This window comes from Lissotriton vulgaris, chromosome 8 (assembly GCF_964263255.1).
Source record: "Lissotriton vulgaris chromosome 8, aLisVul1.2, whole genome shotgun sequence".
NCBI classification, from domain to species: Eukaryota; Metazoa; Chordata; class Amphibia; order Caudata; family Salamandridae; genus Lissotriton; species Lissotriton vulgaris.
Genome location: NC_141696.1, coordinates 1,152,996,327 through 1,153,016,108, shown reverse-complemented (window position 1 = coordinate 1,153,016,108; position 19,782 = coordinate 1,152,996,327). Strand labels below are relative to the sequence as shown.

Here is a 19,782-nt window from a genome sequence, read left to right as displayed (position 1 = left end):
CTCGGCTTATTATTATTATTATGTTTGCACTTGTAAAGCGCGCTGCTACCCGGAGGTTTCCTGGCGCTGTGCAACGCTGGGGAACCCGTCCTGGCTTTCGTTGTGGGATGGTCCCTGCTGGGAGTCCCCAGGGTGGAGCCAGGCATCCCCGGCGTTGGGGGTGGGGGGCCGTTGTGGAGATTAGGCAAGCTAATGCCCAGAGTTGCCGAGTGAGACCCCAGATTAGAGTAGGCACCGAAGCGAGAATTATCGAGTCCGCTGACCCAAGTCCACGACCCTGCCGCGTCGGTAATTGAACGCTGGTCCCGGCCATCTTCTGCTCCCGGGTCTGCCGCCTCTAACTGGTGAGCCACACCACTCCACTCCTTAGGGAGGCAGGGGTTACTGGGCCGGCCTTGAATCTTCTCAACTCCTTTCTCCTTGGTAGAGAACAGAGAGTAAAGCTTGGAAATTTCCTCTCCCCTGCCAAGTCATTGCAATGTGGGGTGCCACAGGGGTCGGCCCTTAGTCCGACCCTGTTTAACATCTATGTGGCCCCCCTTGCTAGACTAGTAAGATCGCAGGGGTGGAGGTGGTGTCCTACGCCGACGACACCCAGATCATGGTGTCACTGGCTCATTCCTCTGTCCATACATTCGCCATTAGTTTTAGGTCATGCATGCAGCATGTGGCAGATTGGATGATCATCAATTCCCTAAAGCTAAACGGCGACAAGACAGAGGTCTTGGTCTTTGGGAAAGACCAAGATGTTTGGTCGAGCGAGTGGTGGCCTTCATCTCTTGGCACCTGCCCCACTCCCTCCCAATCAGCCAGAAATCTCGGCGTGGTTTTTGACACCTCACTCTCTATGACGCGCCAAGTAAATAGGACCGTGGCCACATGCTGGGGTGTTATCAGGATTCTAAATAGGATCCGTAACTATCTTTCTCTCCAGGCTCGTAAGCAGATTGCAGTCGCTCTTGTTGGCTCCAGGCTCGATTATTGCAACTCCCTGTATGTGGAGTCCAACAAGGGCCTTATCCATCGACTGCAAATCGTGCAGAATGCTGCAGCGCGTTTTGTTCTGGCCCTTCCCTTGGCATCTTCAGCCACGACTGCTAGGAGAGATCTTCATTGGCTCCCTGTTCAGCATAGAGTCTTTTTTTAAGATTATATGTCTTACATACAGAGCTCTTGCGGCTGGCACGGACGATGCACTTGGGTCTTTGCTTACCCGCTATATCCCAACCATATCCCTTCGATCTGCTGGGTTATTTCAACTGGTAGTGCCCCGCACAAGGCTAGCCAGATAGGGAGCGAGAGCTTTTTCTGTCACCGCTCCTAAGCTCTGGAACTCTCTTCCAATTGAGGTAAAAACCCTACCCTCAATTGATCTGTTCAAAAAGGCCCTTAAGACGTGGTACTTTACCAAAGCCTACCAATGAGAGAATGCTGGTTTGATTTGCGAGCTGTATTATTTGAATTAGGCGCCTTGACGCCCATTGGGCAAAGTTTGCGCATGACAAAACTCATTTCATTCATTTATATATATATATATATATATATATATATATATATATATATATTTTTTTATTTTTTTTTAATTAAATTACGTTACATTAATTATTTATTAATTTTAAGTTTATTTAAGTATTTTAAGTATGTTTACATTATTTATATTTATTATTATATTAGTTTTAAATTACTTTTAAGATATTTAAAAAATTCGATTTTTTTTGACTGTCTATATTTTTTGCTATCGTTATTTTGGAGTCGATATATATGCAGTTACCTGTTTGTAGATAGGAAGTCGATATTCTGGCATTCGATATTTTTACCTCAATATTTTGGCAAGTCGATATTTTGACTGTCGATATTCTGTCAGTGATCCTCTTAATTTATGTAATGTAAACTTGTGTTGCCCTTTAACTGTGTATGGAATCTAGAACACTGGACTTGGTGCTGGGCAGAGCTGTGACTCAGATGACAGTTGCCAGTCCTGTGCTTTGGATGAGGTGTCAGTTACTTGGATCTTAATAAAGTAACCTTTACCTCCACACCTGATTCCTGCTAATTGATTAACGTGGATTTTACAGTGACCTGTTTCTAATGAACGGTAAGAGGGAAAATAATCCTTCAAATTAATCACAAAGAGCACTTGGGGGTTATAGAGAATAACAAGCATTTGCAATGCAATCGATCTCATCTTCGGGACCTTATATGTATTTAGCCACGCAGCACATTAGCCTGGGTGCTGAAACATCTGCGGTTCTTTAACATGGAGGAAAAGTAAGCACCAAACTGCGTGACACGCCAGGTATGGGAACACATGGAGAGGAATATTGCCATTCAGCTGAAAATGGTATGGTCCAAAGCTCCGTTTTTAATATAAAATCCAAGTCTTTGGTGGTCATATCACTGAAAATACAAGGTTTGAAAAAAATATTGTCTGTGGGTGCTCGTGGAAGACAATTTCAATGGACTGGAATCTAGATAATGCTAAAGTGATTCTGGTATTTTACTGACCTCTGCTTGTCATTTTCTATCAAGAAGGTTAAATAGAGGCAGTTGCCAGAAACTTTTCAAAAGAAAGTCCCTCAGCAGAAAGCAATTCTGGTATTTTACTGGCCTCTACTGGTCGTTTTCTTTCAAGACGGCTAAATAGAGGCAGTGGAACAGAAAAAAGTCCTAGGGCTGATCTCCAGAGCCCACAAAGTACATACACATATAAGTATATACTAAAGTATATACAAGAGGTCTTGAATGCTCGACCTAAAAAAGGATTATTAAGGTACAGTATTGGTGGCCGGGTATTGACATTGATATGGAAAGGATGAGTATCCTGAAGGCCCTCTGGAAACCTTGACCATTGATGTTTTAGCACCTATTTTGAACATGGATTCTGCTGCATGGTATATTGTAGTCTTGCTGGCTTTGTTGATGGAATAACCTGAACTCTGCCTTTTAAAAAAGGTTTGACTCTGCAGCCATAGCTGCATTTCTTGATGAAGGGCTTTTAGGCAAAGGCATTCCCCAAATCCTTGGTAAGCGATAATTGGACTCTTATCATAATGCTAGCACTGGAGCTGTAGAACGCTTTAACTGCGTTCTGTTGGCCAGAGCTCGAACACTATTAAAAATTGTATTAATCTGGATGTAGAAGTCAAGAAATTGTTGTGGGTGTACTGAAGTACACCCACTGTGACACGTCCTATTCCGTTCAAGTTGTTGAGGGGAAGAGATCCTTGTACTAGAGACAATTAAGCTTGCATAAAGAATCGTATATTAAATATTTGGTCTTTAGAGGAGGTAAAAGTCAACATTTCGAAGTCACAGTTTTGTTAAAAGGTGTATCGGGATTTGAAGTATGGTTTAAGAGATGTCAACCTTAACATGGGTGAATGGATCAAGGTGAAGGACTGGGGAAAGACTGTGAAAGGTAGCAGTATGTTCAAGGGTCCTTTCCAAGAGGTGGATTTGTTCGCCAATTCAGGTTTGCTGAGTAATGGTGAAGTATGACACCTCAGTAAATTGGTAAAATGGGATAATACTTATAATTCGGATCATTCTGTTATTGATGGTAATTATGAGTGTTGTAGAGGAAGCAGCAATAGTTGGCTGATGGATTATGAAGTTGCAGAGTCACGAGTATCCAGGGATGTTCAGAGGGGGAGAAGTGAATCTTCAACTGCAAGATTGTCCCAGTATGTCGGTTTCTCATGTCCCGGACTCCTCAGGAAATGGAGACAATAGGGGAAAAAGGTAAAGGATGGTGTTGCCAAGACTGGAAGGCAAGGCAAATCCCTGATAAGTTAAAGAACTTTTGGGTTGGATGGGTGAACGAGAACTGTATTTAAATTGTGTTATATTGGATTCCATCTCTTATGTGCATTTTGTCATTTTACCCCCTGAATAATCTCTCACTCATGTTTCTTCCCTCTATAAGCCCTAGATGTCTTACATCATCACCCGTCTCTCTGAGGGTCTTTTCCTGACGACTACACTCTGAGGCAGTACAACAGTGGCTTAACCCTTTCGATGCTGATGACGAGCTCAGCTCGTCATCACCCACGGGTGTCGTGTGCTGATGACGAGCTGAGCTCGTCATGAACAATGGGCTCCTGCGTTCCTCAGCACAGGAGGGGAAAATGGACAGCAGCTATGTGGTTAATGAAAAATGATTGCCCTCCCCATGCAAAATTTCTTGAAGGAAGGTTAATATTTATTATGGTTTGTTTGCCACCCAGATTTATTGGCTCAGGGAGTCAATTAAAATATCCCACCTTCTGTGGCACAAAAATCCCCTGTTAGCTAAATCCATGGTTGCACACATCATTCTGAAAGAAAGTCGTTTGCTTCACTATAGAAATCCTTCAGGCATTTTAAGAATCCCACATGTTCTTGAGAATTGTGGCCACGGATAACTATAGAGACAGAGGTAAAGGAAGACCGGATAAACGGGAGCATTGAGCGAAGCAGATTACTGGGTTAGTCCTGGACTGTTCAAATCACAACTATGGACAGATTTACATACTGCTCAGTATATGAAAATTTCTACTTGAGGAATCCTCGTCATCAGCCAAACATTAGATCCAACATCAGCTGTGTAACAACCCTGTTTACTCCACACGCCCATTCACACAAGCACTCGGTTCAAACATTCAAAAGTACCGATTTCCCCCCTGCAGCATGTAGTCTAGCAGAACCCCGTGCTGGGACACAAGGATTGTCACAGCTGCCACAGATTTAGGGGAGTGTCAAAGGACTGCACCCTTGTGGCACATCCATTAGAGACAGCATTTACCCCCTCCTAGGTTGGTTGAATGGTCCAAGTTATCCACTGCTGCCTTGAGAATGCAACCACATCGAACACCTAAAATCCAGCAGATCACCACTCTTGATACAGTGGGTATGGTCTGTCCATGTTCACCCGCATGGTCATTGGTCAACTGTCCTTGGCCAACCTTTAAATGTACACACATCTGCAAGGAAAAGTGCTAAGGGGCCAAGTAAACGGGAGGGGGCACACAAGAGTACACTACGTAATAAACACATATCATAATATTCTGGGGTGCCCTTCACCCGCCTCTTCCCACCCCTCGCACCTCAGGAACCTTCACTGCGCCCTGCAATTCCTTCTGTAGTGCACCACAACAAGCAACCGAAATTACAATCTTCGTCTCAGAACTCCACGGGCAATCTCCATTGGGGAATCTGCACAAGACATTAAAAACAAAATGGTACATCTTTACACTAAGACAAGTGCTATATTCAAATATATAGTGTTTGTAGTAAACTCCTGAGGTCATGAGGATCTAGAATGGTGGAGGAGAGATCAGATTAGAAAGAGCTGGGAGACGAGGCTGGTGCTGCCCAGGGGTCTTGAAGAATAATCCTTCACAAACTGATCTGCCCTGGTGTGGTCCTTAAAAGAAGCACATGTTTTCCTTCCAAAGGGATCCATGGTGATCTTATTCTCGAGATGGCTGCCCCTCCAAGTCAGACTGGAGGTGCGGGGGGTCACGTGACTTGCGTCCCAAGGACGGCTGGAACTGGTATAATTCCCTGCTGTTCTCAGAAACAGACCCTCTGTGGCAGCACAGTACAGTACAGAAGCTTTACTGCTGAGTCTGTGGGCAGCATTGCTGGCCAGCCTGTAAGTTGCACAGTGATTCAGCGTTGTGTGGGCACCCAGGCTACACCACAAATAAATACATTGCACGACATCACTTACCGCGCTTTAGCTATTGCTGGTTTACAAAAAGCTCTTTAATTTTCAGACTGGTAACACAGAAATACATGCTTGTTGGCATGCGAGCTGTACAGCAATCTAATGTGGCTGCTCACCATCTGACATCCAGCACGGGTGTGCAGCCTTCATCACTGTGAAATGCTCCTCTAGAAGGGGAACATATTCGGCATGCTGGCAGCCTTCGGCATCCCAGCCTCCCCGTGTGCAGGCAGCACCCCCCTTTAAAATGCATTCATTCACTGCTGCTCGATGTAATCTTTTATTTGTGTAATAAATTGGGGATTGAGTGCTGGAATGAAAGCCAGCACTGTGCGGGCGCCCTCCTATGTGCGCCCCCCTTAATTGGAAAGTGAAATGACTGCGCCACTGTTGAGCTTTCTTTCCTTCCCAGCTCACCGCAGGAGCGCCTTTCTGTTCAGACCACCGCCAGACAGCCTTGGTGTTTATCTACCCGTGGCTGCTCCTGGAGCACACTGCTGGCTTGGCGCACTTTGTCACAGTGCCGGCACAGACAGATTGGAAACTAGTCAGGCACCGACTGAGGTTAATGACGCAACAGGCCATATCCGGAAAAAACTTGGCTGAGGAAAGCTAGTCTTCAGGGCGCAGCATGCTTCTTGGGTAATGAATGATACTACACGCTCGTAAGTACTAGAACCCGAAGCAAAATTTGTCTGAATACTCAGAAAATTCGTAGCAGCCTGAGAGCCTTTAGAGTCTGCCAGTGGTCTGCCCATTCCACCAGAAGTACAAATATTAAACAAGCACTGGCAAAGCCAATAGGTTCTATTTGAATGTGCCAACACATGCAAACACGGATATGCACAACTGCTATCTGCAAGCATTAGACCTTTAAAGCCAGAGTATTAGCGGTGCCAAGGCTAGTCCCACCAAGAGTGAGAAACATTCTGTGCCGCGAACTCAGTTATATTTTGTAGCAGAACCCCCACACCCCAACACACAAAAGTTCCTTTCCTTTAGCAACACAGACTTTTATAAGCACCTTGTTGCAGCAAGGCGCCATCTTTGGTGGCATCTGCCTCTAATGGCCTGCAGATGAAGTGTGGAGCAGGTGCAGCCCCCTAAAGCAAAGCTCCTCGTGTATCAGAATTGACAGATATGTTGGGCCACAGTAGCTTTTTTCCAAGGATTTCCCTACTTCAGCCCCACCAACTGTATGCTCAAATCAAACACCTGGCTCAGACTCGGCTCGAGCTCCCCTTGGACCATCGTGCCCAAAACAAGCTAAGCTTAAATGTGTATGCGGCTTCTGCATGCCACCCACACACTAACCCATATTGGCAGTAATTGAAAAAAAGATTAACCTTTGATGTAAAACGGGGGAGGGAAATGGATACCTATCTAGGGGCTGAATGGCGCAATGTTTAATCGGAAAACCTAGGATTTTTCCTGACTTTACCAATTTGAGTGATCCTAGGCAAATATTTTATTTCACTCTGCTTTCTTTTTTATTATTACATAGAGAGCACAATCAAATACATTAATTTGGCGCGCGTGCTGTATGAGCACCTCATTGTGTCTGATTTAAATGTATTATGTTCCCATATAATATCTAGGCTACATTCAACGTTCACACACCAACTGACTTGACTCTTAATCCACTAACGGCATTGCTGTCATGGCTGAGCAATATATGGTGTTTGCTGCACAATTTAGGTGCCAAAATTCTCAGGGCTCGGCTTGTGCATGGTCTCTGAGAGCCCAGCCAGAACCTCGGCTTGGATCACCCTGTTAATTTGTTGATTTGCCCACTGTAACCCCCACACGCATTCACATACACTGGGGTACCACATTAGTATCCACAGTACACACTTGACACTCCTGGTTGCTGGTTGTTTTGTTCTCCTTCACGTTTATCCTAGTATAGTAGTGTGAGTGAAGTGTTCACTGCTGGCAAGCTGTTTCTGGTTTGTAAGCCATCACTGCTTTTGCCTGTGTTACATTTATCCTGTGTATGTGTGGATGACAGCTTGCACTGCTGCTGCATTCACATGTGTTTTCAGAGTGAAAAAAATTATTGTTTTCTATACAAAAATCCAATAACACAACGTGAAAGAAAAATATTCCTCTGGGTGGAGTTAAAGCTCACTTTGTATATATTTTTTTAAGCTGTCAAAATAGATCTTGCAGACAGCTGAACCGTCAAGTCACATGTAAACAAGCATCCCCAGGTTGTACGAGAATTAAAAAAAAATCTTAAAGAGGTGGGAGCACTACTGTAAGCTGTTTTTCAGCTTTTTTTGTGTTTCACGGTTATCATTATATGTTTCAAGTAGTCTGAACATATTGCATAGGAGTCTAGTTGACGCTTACCAAATATGTGTCCTGTGACAGCCACTATGCTGATCACATCACACATTTGGTGGCTGGTGAAAGGATTGTTTGTAACAAACATTAAAAGCCTACTTCCAAGTATTCACATTTTTTTCTGAAATATGCCCAGTCTCAAAATAGTTAGGGTAAACCTTTTCAGAAACATTTGCATAAACGTCAACAAGGTTGGACGTTCTAGGGAGATTAAAGGAAAAGCTGGAAAAATACTGTGTGGTGGTCGGAGGCAGGTTTGGCAGCCTGAATTAATGCTTGCTGATAGTTCTGTGTAACACGCCGCTGTGTGCAAGATACTAGTGTATCTGGGAATGTGGTCGTATCTGGCCCAGCTCACCTGGCATGATCTTGTTCACCTATGAGAATGAGAGGTGCGTGATGATCATTGCATTCTCTTGAATGGCATATTTCTGCTAAGTGGGTAACTGCTGCAAGATCTTTGCATCTAAAAGGCTGTGGAAGATCTACTCATCTTAATACCAGGGTTACTGGACCGATTGTTATTTAGCTTTTTCTTGCAAATCTACAGCTCTTGTGCCTCGGTAGCTACATTTAGGTGTTATCACCATTGTTATAGGACATCTGCTGTTAGTTTGGTCTTGTAACTACATGGCCTGTCTGTGCACATCCACTTGATTCCAGCTTTCCTTGCAGACCAGAGCCAAAGTTGAGTTTGGGGTATTGTGACCTTGTCATTCTATAGAAATTGCGTAGTGTTTAGAATCAACATTTAATTTCAATGCAAGATACTAAGTGGTTGTGTTAGATGTTTTCTTTGGCATGGTCTTATTCAATAAGCGATGAGTGCGTCCTTTGTTTGTGGGACGGAGCTGCTTCAGGACTTAAACACTTGTTAATACCTTTACCGAAAAATACATTTTTTCAAATAAATATGTGGACCTTGCCCAGGGCAGCACATGTTTGACTGATTCACTAAAATAAATTATGTTTCTAAGACTAACTCATCCATTACAGATGAATATTTTACGTACAAGTAAAATGCTCACAATTCACCCACCAAAGTAGATGTGAAAATTATGCACATACATGTGAACTCTGCATTACAGTAGCCATTCTCACGGAGTGTCCGGAGAGCAGGTGTGATGCAAATGATGGCCTACCCGGGGTGGAGGTGGGAGGTGTACCCAAAGTTTTCTATAAATAGAGCTAGTTTTGTGCAGTTAAAACCCTCCCGAGCTGCATATATTATTAGTGCCCAAATCAGACAAGATTACATGGTAGGGTTGTCAGCAATAAAAAAGTTTTTTCAGTTTGGAATGCCTATACGTGGGTGGCATAAAATAGCCAAAATGTCGAGGCCTATGGGTCCATGGTAATATTGTCAGTAATAAGTCTCCTTAACACCAAATAATGTATGACTCAAAAATCACCTTTAAATATAATGTGGAATTCAGCCATTTTTCTACAAACATCAGCTTATGAGTTTGAAAATGTACACATTGTCGTTTCAAATACACTAAATTCTGGTATGCATATATTAATTAATCTTTGAAAAGTCTTTTAAGTTAGTAGGGTAGGCTGCACACAGGACAGCTACTTACAGGTATCTGGAGAGCTACTCCTTGGAGAAGTCTGCCCAACACCCAAAAAGAGAGAAATTTCAAATCAGCGTTACCAAAGCAAAGGATAAGGTCTGTTCCTATTATATACCATACACCTGTTTAAATCATGCATGTGGAGCATAAAACCTGGCACATTTGAAAAAAATATTGCAGATTCCATATGTAATCCCACTGTAGTAATGCTTCTTACGTTGATTGGCCCCAGTTTTAAGATGAGGGGGACGGGGAGGGGAGTTACTTTTTTCATTAAAAAAAAATGAATGTTATATTTTTCCTGTTACAATGAAAAGACTGTTTAAACGGTAATAGTGTGACTCTTGTAGTGAATCTTGTTGTATGGACATTACTTTCTTAGGCTACGAGCAAGCCCCCTGCTAAGGGCGTGTGGACGCAGTGTTCCACTATTGTGCCCTAAATACCCAAGGGGGCTGAACTCCGTGTATATTAGTGGGATGTATGCGACTTAGCGGCACTCACTACTCACCTTTAACAACATGTTCTTTGAAATCCCATTAAGCTTTGCCAAACCAGCCCCACGTTGGCAGTGTTTTTTTCACTGTGCATCCTGCATTTCATGACTTCATTTTCTGTCTCTCTAGCCTTTCGCACCTCAAAGCACTCCGAAACACTGTAGGCCTAAGGCAGTATGTCGGCATTATATATAATCAACCCAAATAAAGTGAGTAGGGTCCTTTTTTTTTAACTAGAATTGCCTTGCTAAACGTAATAAATGCAAGAGATACTTCTACATACCACATGGTGACATCGTTTAATAGGCATGCCATGTATAATTATTACAATACTTTATTTTGAAGTAAAAAAAACAAATCCCTCAATTGTTATCAAAATGCGATGTATAAATCCAGTGGGTTGTCTTTCAAATACATACTCCGCACGAGACCTGCAGTGTTGATCAGCAGCTTTGAAACAGCCGTCCATAGTCTGGTCGTATTTCGCTTTCAGAGCCACGCAGGAGCTCGGCGGCATGGGGCAGGCGTGCAGGAATGTACCAGGGATGCCCACTGCGGTCTGGCTGTCCAGTAACAATATGCAGGCAGAGCAGTCACTGCGCAGCAGGCATCGAGCCCCCCCGGCGTTAATAAATATTGGCAGAATGTGACATGACTGAGTAAGGCGCGTGCATACCCTGCAACGGGTGAGCTTTTGACCAGCGGCGACTTTCTGCTTCCCTCGCGATCCAGAAGAACCAGTAAGCAACATGGACACCTCGTGTCACGGACTGGCCGATCGTGTTGGGCTACACTCCTGCTGAGCGTCGGGCTGGGAGAGAGTATCATTGGATTTGACTGCGTCTCGTGCCCGTGGTTCACGACGGGCTCCGTAGTTGTGTTGTGGGGCACAACGAGGCTGCTCAACATATACACAGTCCGCTTTGGCACCATCTAGGTGGCCGCACGCGAAGCATCCACTCTGATGATCGGGGCTGCAAGACGCACAACAGGGGCCCTTGTGAATTCCACACCCATTATTTGGCAATCCGACATTCTAGGATGATTCAGGTGTGACACTGACACTGCCTGCCCTTAGCCTCCCTGCTCTGACTCCTGGTGGGTTCCTTCGCCGCGCGGTGCCCTGCGCGTAGCCTTGTCCTGCGACTAGTTTCCTGCCTTCGCCCCTTTTGTATTCTCAGTCCCTTCTCTGCCCTTTTCGCTTACCTCAAAGATTCTCTGCTGTCATCACTTATCTGTTATAGGTTTATTTTTGACTACCAGCAACATAGATCGTCTACCCTTCCCTTCTCATCCAGAACCGTTTCCATCTCCACCTCTTAAGCAGAGTGTCACCCTCGTTGGATTTATTTAACCGCCGTAACAATGGAAATGTCTCCAGTGGACTAAAGTCGGATCACCTCTCCTGACCCCACGTTCCTCAACATTTAGATCTTGCGTCAGTAGGTACAGCATCCATAGTCTAATATAAATATTCTTGGAAACTCCTAAAGTTGAGGATTACTGCTCTTTTGCTTCAGCGCCTTAGCTGCCTTTACGTTTGCGCATTGTCCTGTAGCCTCACAAAATATTTCACTGGCCACTAATTATTATGAAGTTCTCATGTGCCCTGGGTCCCCTTCTTCTCTGGCCTCGCTGCCCTCCTCGCCACCCCATTATCCCCTCCATCCCAACACGCCCTGCTCCGGCCCCTTGACTCACTGACTCCGAGTTCACCACTTTACTGGCCCCGAGGCTCCTGCTCCTTTCCTCCACCAGTGTCCAGCGCCTCTACTTGATGAAGTGCAGCGCGTCGCTGTGCACGATGGAGCCCTTGGCGGGGTCGAGGTTGGTGAGCAGGCGGAAGCCCCCGCGCAGGGCCAGCATGATGGCCTCGAACTTGAGCGTCTCCAGAGTGCACACGAAGGTGCTGTCCTCCTTGAGCACCAGGCGGGTGCCGTTCTCGGACTTGATGAAGTACTTGAACTGCAGCACGTTGGCGGACACGGCGAACTCTTCGGGGAAGCCGTCGAGTCGGCTCTTGGACACCAGCACGATGCGCGCCTTGAGGCGAGTGATGAAGTCGGGCGCGCTGCAGAAGACGCGCAGCCCCTGCGCGCGGTCGTGCTGGTCGGTCACCTCCAGGAAGGTGCTCTCCCGCGCCGCCGCCTGCTCGCGCTCCCAGCGCGCCCGCACCTCCGCGGCCAGCGCGCGCAGCCCCAGGTGCTCGGCCTCCTGAGCCAGCAGCCCGTACTCGCGGAAGCCCTCGGGCAGCAGCAGCTCTCCGTTGCGCAGGAAGTTGAGGACGTGCCTGAAGAGCAGCCCGTCGCGGTCCAGGAAGAGGTGGCCCTCGGCGTCCAGCGGGAAGGGCGTGCGGCCACTCACCGCGCCCTCCAGGAGCGAGTCCGGGTAGCGCTGCACCGTCTGCCGCTGCGTTATGTACAGGTAGCCGCCGACGTTGAGCGTGAGCAGCGAGGCTGGGGCGGCGGCCGGGGCCGCGAGGCGCTCCCCGCCCGGCTCTGCGCCCTCGCTGTCCTTGTCCCTGCGCGCGGCTCTGCGCTCCATGCCGGGACCGGGAGCCGCAGCTGTGACAGACCGCGCGCACCGGTGCAGCCTGCGCGGTGCGAACGGCGTCTGTGGGTGAGCCTCAGCAGCGCCTCTCACAGGACGCACTCCCTAACTCGCCCCCATTCGGAAGGCGGCGCCCTCCTTCACCCCCCAGACGAGCTCAGCACCGCCCTGGGCGTCTGAAGGCGCAGCCCGCTGACTTCAGTGGTATCCGCCCAAAGCCGGTGGACTCGAGAGAGCTTATTTCAGTCATAACGGAGCCTCAGCATCTCTGTTGCGCACGACCACACAGATCCCGCTCTCATCCCAATCTCCAGGAACGCCGCAGCCTCATACCAGGAACATTTCAAACATTTGGGGAGCCCATGGCCAACGCGGTATTTTGGGGCCCTTGTTCCCGACATCTTTGAATTTATAATCCAATGTAAGCTATTTCATGCCCTCTTGCCCAATTAACCGACCATGCATACGAACACTCGTCCACAACATCTAATATGCGGCTCTGGAAAATTGTCATATATTTCAGCGCAGTTACAGCTAAGTTACACACGGACGGACTCAATAGTTTAATGCCAGTGGGCCCCCCATCACAACTCGCATAGTTTGAAACCCGTTATTTCTGAGCATGTTTACACATTTTGTTGCTATTAATGATTCATGCTGCTTGACACGTTTAAATAACATGTGGAGTTCTACCCTCCCTGAGTCAAAGTATTCATCTTTTCAAATTGCCAATTTAGTAGATAGGAGTGCATTCTAATGAGTTTGAAAGCTTATAAAATGGAGTTTTCTCTTAGTCCATGCAAGCAAATGTTTTTGTAATTGAGAAGTGTGATGCAAACAATTTAAAAAGCAGCAAAATAAAACACTTTACTTGATGTGCAAATGACAAATGTTTAAAGAAACTCAATTTCCAAACATTATTGTTTGTACACTAGTTTTATCAGTAATACCGCATGTCAGTTGGAAATTTTGTAGCCGTTTTAATGTAAAATCTGCTGATTGCAAAGGACTGTGTGCTACCACTTCATGCTTTCGTTATGTATTTATTAAAAGTGATAGGTTTTAAACATGATTTGAGAAACGTGCCTACCCCCACCCTGATGACAATGCTGTTAATGAATTAAGAGGCATGTTGAAGTTCATGTGTATCCTGTATGTGGCTAGATTTCTATTATATATGGAGCAAAAGTTTAGTCTAGTAAATGAAACAAAAGTTTTTTGTACAGTAAACATGCTAATATTTACCCAGGATCACATAATTTGGAACTGGTTTGTGGGTCAAGAGAATTACAATTAGGTAGAGTAGATTATTTAAGTCACTAGATCTGCAGGTCTAGTAAAGTTTTTAGGATTTTTCTAGGCCTGTTCTTGATAGGAATCAATTTAGAAATCCTAAATCCCCTACCACTGTTAAAGAGGTATGCCAAGCTAGTGCCTGTGGTGGTGAGAGCTAGCCGGTAGGAAGAGGATAGCACAGGGCATGAGTCGAGGGTACACGCGCTTAGACAGAATCTACCCACTCTTCACAGGGTGGACACGGTCTACCCTGCCAAGAGGTTGGACCCCACAGAAATATTCGTATCATGTCCAAATGTAATTTTCAGACATCGGGAAACATTCATCAGCGCCTGCACGCTGTTTGCTTATGTTGGGAGCAGCAACGTGCAGATGGGGAGGGGACTAAAAAAGTTTGCAGCTGGGACCATAACAAAGGCCGAAGTTAAGGGGCCATAGGGCCTTCTTTCATTGGATTATCCTGGCTGGGAGCTATGGGGGAGCATCACACTTAAATGCAATGGAAGGGAAACAAAGGCACACAGCTTATCACTTCACAGGTACTTAAGAGAGGCATGCTTTTGACTTTGTTCAGTCCCTTTATGTAAGAGATATGCATGCACTGTAATAATGTCAGTTGTGTTGGTCTGTCTCAGTATTTACGCAAATAATAATTGAAATATAGCTATTTATTTTTTTATTCTTTTTATAGTGCTGCTTCTCTCATTATGGGGTGCCAGAGCTCTTTACATCTTACGTGTAGGAAGCTGACTCGGTATATGGTATACCACTAAGTGGCTATACCGTGCACAGAGTGCAGAGATTCCACCGAAGTGTACAGGGCTCAATGTAACCCCAAAGTGCTCTATTTGTGTAGTGTGGGCGACAAGCCTTAAGCCTAACACAGAGGCATGTAAGACATTTGTTATGCATACAGTGACTAATAAATGATAGACAACTCAAAAAGGAGATCCACACCAGTTTTAGAAAAATAAGCTTCTTTCAAGATTTATTTTAAGACCAAGATGTTCGCAAAAAGGTAATTACGTTTTTCCGGAAAAATCTGTAAGACTTTCGGCGCTCATGACGAGCTCAGCTCGTCATAACCGCCGCGGAACGCCCATGCGGGGATAATTCCCCTCCTGTGCAGTGCGTTCCATTGAGTGGGCGGAGTCATTACGAGCTCAGCTCGTCATGAGCGCAGCTCCGCTGTGCAGCGTGACGAGCTGAGCTCGCCACGAGCACCGCAGCACCGCGCGCGGCCGCCCTTCTCCCCGCACTGCGGGGGAATTAGCCCCGCGGGGAAGAGGTTAAAAAGTGGACACTTCGTGCAGTTTTCACGCTTTGCAATGTTAATCTATGGGAGGAGAACACTAATGCAGTTTTTGCAGGCAAGTGCTTGACTTAGTGATTCAGTCTTCGGAGTCTTTGGTCAACACCAGGCATGGTTCAAATCCGTTCTAATAGTGCACCACCAGCGGCAGAGGGGCGGCGGGGTGAAGAGGTCAAATTCGAGGTTGGGTGCCCAATAGGGACTGGGGGTACTCAAAGTCGCACTGTTCACTGGTGAGTAAAGTGGTGTCAGGGATCGATCTTCTGGAGTTAAGATAAGTACAAAGGGGGCCACAAGGCAACTCCAAACTTACACCCTCAGCGGCACAGGGGCACCCAGCTGCAGAGTGCCAACACAGCATTGGGTGCCAATGTTAACCAATAGGGGAGATCGGTTTTGAAGAAAGGCTACAGGCTCAGGTCAGGAGGCCGAACAAAGAAAACCCACAGCTGCCCACTAAGTACAGATGCTTGTGGATGTAACCACACTAATGGGTGGGTGCAGGGTTGTCCTTAGGCGTCATAAAACTCTCACCGGTCAGGTCACGGTCAGGTGGAGTCTTCAAGTTGAGGCTGCAGGTGTTGACATGGAACCCAATGGTGGACTTGGGCTCAGAAGTACTGGGGACCGGAGGGCCACTTGGACTCTGGCCATGTGCGTTGGGTGCAGAGGTGGATCCGGAGGCGAGTTTGTGGTTCCTTAAGGCAGATGGTTTCTTCCAGACAGGTCATCTATCCACAGGAGATTAGGAGTCTTTCTTGAAGGCTGTCAGTCCTCCCAGGGTTCTGGAGGTCGCTGGTCTGCAGGGCGGGTCGCTTTTCTTTAACAGGGTCTTTGAGGGCTGCAGACTTCACTGCTGCACAGCTCTTCTTCGTAGTTCGTCAAAATCCGAATTCAGGCTACTGGAAGAGCTACTTACTTCTAGATTTAGGGGCGTTACAGGGGAGTAACGGGTAGGGACAAATGGGCTCCTTACCTGGGGTGTCTGCACCCACTATTATGTCAGCTTCCTGTGGGAGGGGGCAGAGCCCTAACCCTGATTGGATAAGTCCCACCATCATCAAGATGGTCCCACCATCATGAAGATGGTGGGCACTGAAAAGTGTGTGTTACCTTGCCACCAGCACCCGAGGGGTGGAGTTGGCAAAAGGGAGAGACACTTCCTATTCCTCCTGAGTTTTCCTGCTGGTTCTCCCACCAAAGGCGGGGGGTCTGAAACGGGGGCTGTCATCTGTAGCTAGCAGCAGAGTCTGGGGTTGCATTACAAAGGAGGCATGCCTTTGAAGCGTTCCTCTCGAGCACTGTGCCCACCCTAAGGGATGAGGAGTGACACCTCGGCCCAGTATAGGCTTTGTTTCTGGCCTCAATTTTCAGGGGCTCTCCACCTAGGGGTCCAGAAATATGTCTGTTGGTGGCAGGCTGCCTAAAGCCAGTTGGAGACCATATCAAGGTCGGTAGGTTTTCAGGGGGCTCCTCTTAGGTGCCCACTGAGTGCATATTTTAATATAATCCCACACTGGTATCCGTGTAGGTTTATTAAGAGGGGTTGATTGGTACCAAACTGTAATCCCACACCGTGTCCGAGTGGGGATTCCAATATGGTGCCGGAGCCACGGAGAAAGAGAGCGGCACTTTAGTGGCAAAGGACAGGATGACGCAGGCGCGTTGCAAGGAAGATTGGGAAGAGGGCAGAAGGAGGAGGAAGCCGGGAGAAGGATAGGAGGACGTGAGACGAGGAGGGAGATAACGGAACGCATGCTGAAGGAGGGGAACTGCCAGCGCAGCAGAGGACATGAGTCCTCTAGAAGCAGGACGAGAACCAAGGAGAAGATAACATAGCTGAGAGAAGAGAAATACCGCCAAGAGACACTGCACTCCAGTCAAACTGGCCTGGAGAAGAGCAGGGAAGGGTGACTTCCACAACCCCCGAGGGCCGTGGCTTCAGGCAAGTACCATTTTCACAGTTCTTTTCACTCACTAGGTGGAGGAATAGGCACACATAGTATTCTTCCCTAGACAAAGGTGTCAAGAGCAGGCCACACACAAAGAGCACATGAGAAACACCTTGGTGACGGTCAAGGGAGCGTGCTTGAGTCACAAGACGCCTGACCCTGTTATGTTTGTTTTATTTTTGAGGGACATAAGTCACGTCGCTTCTCCCTCCGGGACCAAGAGCAGCGGAAGACTGGGCACATAGGAAAAGGACATACCCCGGTGTACAGTGAGAAAACTGACACCGTAGGATAATAATTGGACTTCTTTCATTTTGGAAAAGACTGCCATTCTGCTCTCCTTTGATACAACAGGGAAAACCCTTTTCTAAAGACTGCCTTATCTTTCCTTGACGCTTAAACTTTTAAAATATATATCATAGACCATCCTACGCCTGAGTGTCTTATATCCCAGAGTGACCACACAAACATTCCTGTGTTTAGTAAAGCCATCATGGTGCTGGGGAACTCGAGTTGTAGAGTTTCCAGTCCATGTACTCTCTGTGGCTTTCCTGGCACTTACATTATTAAATATTGTAGGCGTATACCTGCTCATGCAGCTATTCCCACTCTTGAGATATAGTGCTTTAGGGCAGGTAAGATCTGCTAGAGGGGTGATTTACCTATACCTTAGGCAGTGTTGGTTGGCATGACACAAAGGCAGTGTGCCATGTCGGCTGTCGTTTTTCACTGCACCAAAGCATGCAAGCTAGAGTGGCAGTGGCAAGGTGAGGGGTCCTTAGGGGACTATCTTCAGTTCCCATGCCCTAGGTAGCAAGGGAACCATTTGCTAGGGACTTACAGGGGGCTGAAGTTGCTAATCGTGGTACAGTTTTAGGGAAGAAGCCAGGGTACAGGGAACCTGGTTGGCAGGGGCCCTGTGCACCGCAATTAAAACCACATTATTTCCCAGGCAAAAAGTGGGGAGCTAACCATGTCAAAAGAGGCACTTTCTCACAGCACATACACATTACACATTGATAATAAATCATGTGTGTAAGTCAATGTTCAGGATGTGTTGCTTTAAACAGTGGGGGTTACCAGGTGTAGGAGTCACATTTCCCTTCATAGCTTACTGTGCTATGTTAGAAGGATTACAATGTATGAGCTGCAATTAACAAAGGATCTATGTGTTAAAAGCAGTACCCCACTTACCCATTTAAATAAAATACAAACCTGTCATCTGCATGTTACATAACGAGCTTTGCAGGAGACATTAAATGTCTATGCTACTTTGATTCAAAACTGGGGCTAGACTAACACAGATCTTTCCAAGAAATAGTTGTGATACCATTAGTATTATTCCGAGATTTACTAGGCATACAAAGATCTCTGCGCACGTACCTTAACCCAGTAAGAGCTTTTAAAATGGCGACTTTGCAACCAATTTAGCAGTACAAATTTACTGCCACATTTCTTCTTGTTTCCTATTTCTTTGTGGCAGGGCTTTAAAAAAAAATATCTAAGTTGAGGCCCAGATTTTGTGTCTGGGTTGCGTCACTTTTTTGCCACAACCTTGACGCATAATCTAATTTGTTAACCTCATGACAGACCTGCTAAACAAGTATGAGGTCTTAAGATGTGATGTCACTTCTTGTGATGTCATGTGCAGTGTCAAGCTCCATCATGTCAGTTGCATACTGCCTGTTAGTCCCCCCACTTTTTAGGGCTTGCCTATTATATCCCGCAGGGATAAATAGGCGAGATTATAGTTAGCGGAAAAGAAAAGTCTACCTAGCCTGCTGATCACGTACAGTTCATGTGAGCTATGCGTGTGCACAGAGCCAGCTACATCACACACCACCATTTGTCTTTGGCTCGGCATCAGACTTCAAAGGCTGCCGCTCCCCCGCCCCCGCGTGCACATCGCACACCACCATTTGTCTGAGCCTTGGCATCAGACTTAAAAGGAATGCCCCCCCCCACAGCAATGCAGAGAGCTTGTTTTTTTTTGCATCCATTTCGCTGGGAAGCTGTGTTTTGTTTGGCGTTTTCTGCACCTTTCTCGGTTTTTTTTCAGGATGAAAGTGAAAGCCTACCGTGCTTGTTTACAGTAGCATTGTTCCTCAAATGCTGTTGCTGTGTTGCCATCTCTTTAGGGACACTCAGCTTGAAAACACTCGACTTGCTAGCTGCAATGCCAAATCCGCTATGCTTTGCCTCTAGACACCATTATCCCTCGCAGACTGTGCTGACTCTGCCCCTCCTGATTCTGAAACTGACCAACGCACTCACGACGCAGTCTCTTCTCTGACTTATGATGTCTGCCCTACCACCATTTACTTCGGACCCTCACCCTCACACCTCCTCACCCTCTCACACACCCTCACTGACCCTCACACCCCACACACCCTCACTCACCCTCACCCACATCCTCACTCACCCTCACCATCACACCCCCTCAACCTCACCCACCTCCTCACCCTCACACACCCCCTCACTCCCCCTCACACCCCCTCACTCTCACACCCCCTCACTCTCACACCCCCTCACTCTCACA

General features: G+C 46.7%; 2 protein-coding genes across 2 annotated transcripts in view; one reads left to right on the top strand and one right to left on the bottom strand.

Moving 5' to 3' along the window:
• Positions 1-19,782, top strand: part of GTF2F2 (general transcription factor IIF subunit 2) — a 933,714-nt gene that overhangs the window by 486,430 nt on the left and 427,502 nt on the right. The gene's annotated exons all lie outside the window — the stretch shown is intronic.
• On the bottom strand, positions 10,417-12,805 carry KCTD4 (potassium channel tetramerization domain containing 4). Its single transcript, XM_086935013.1, has one exon. The coding sequence runs from the start codon at positions 12,675-12,677 to the stop codon at positions 11,904-11,906; it is 774 nt and encodes a 257-aa protein (XP_086791139.1). The 5' UTR covers positions 12,678-12,805; the 3' UTR covers positions 10,417-11,903.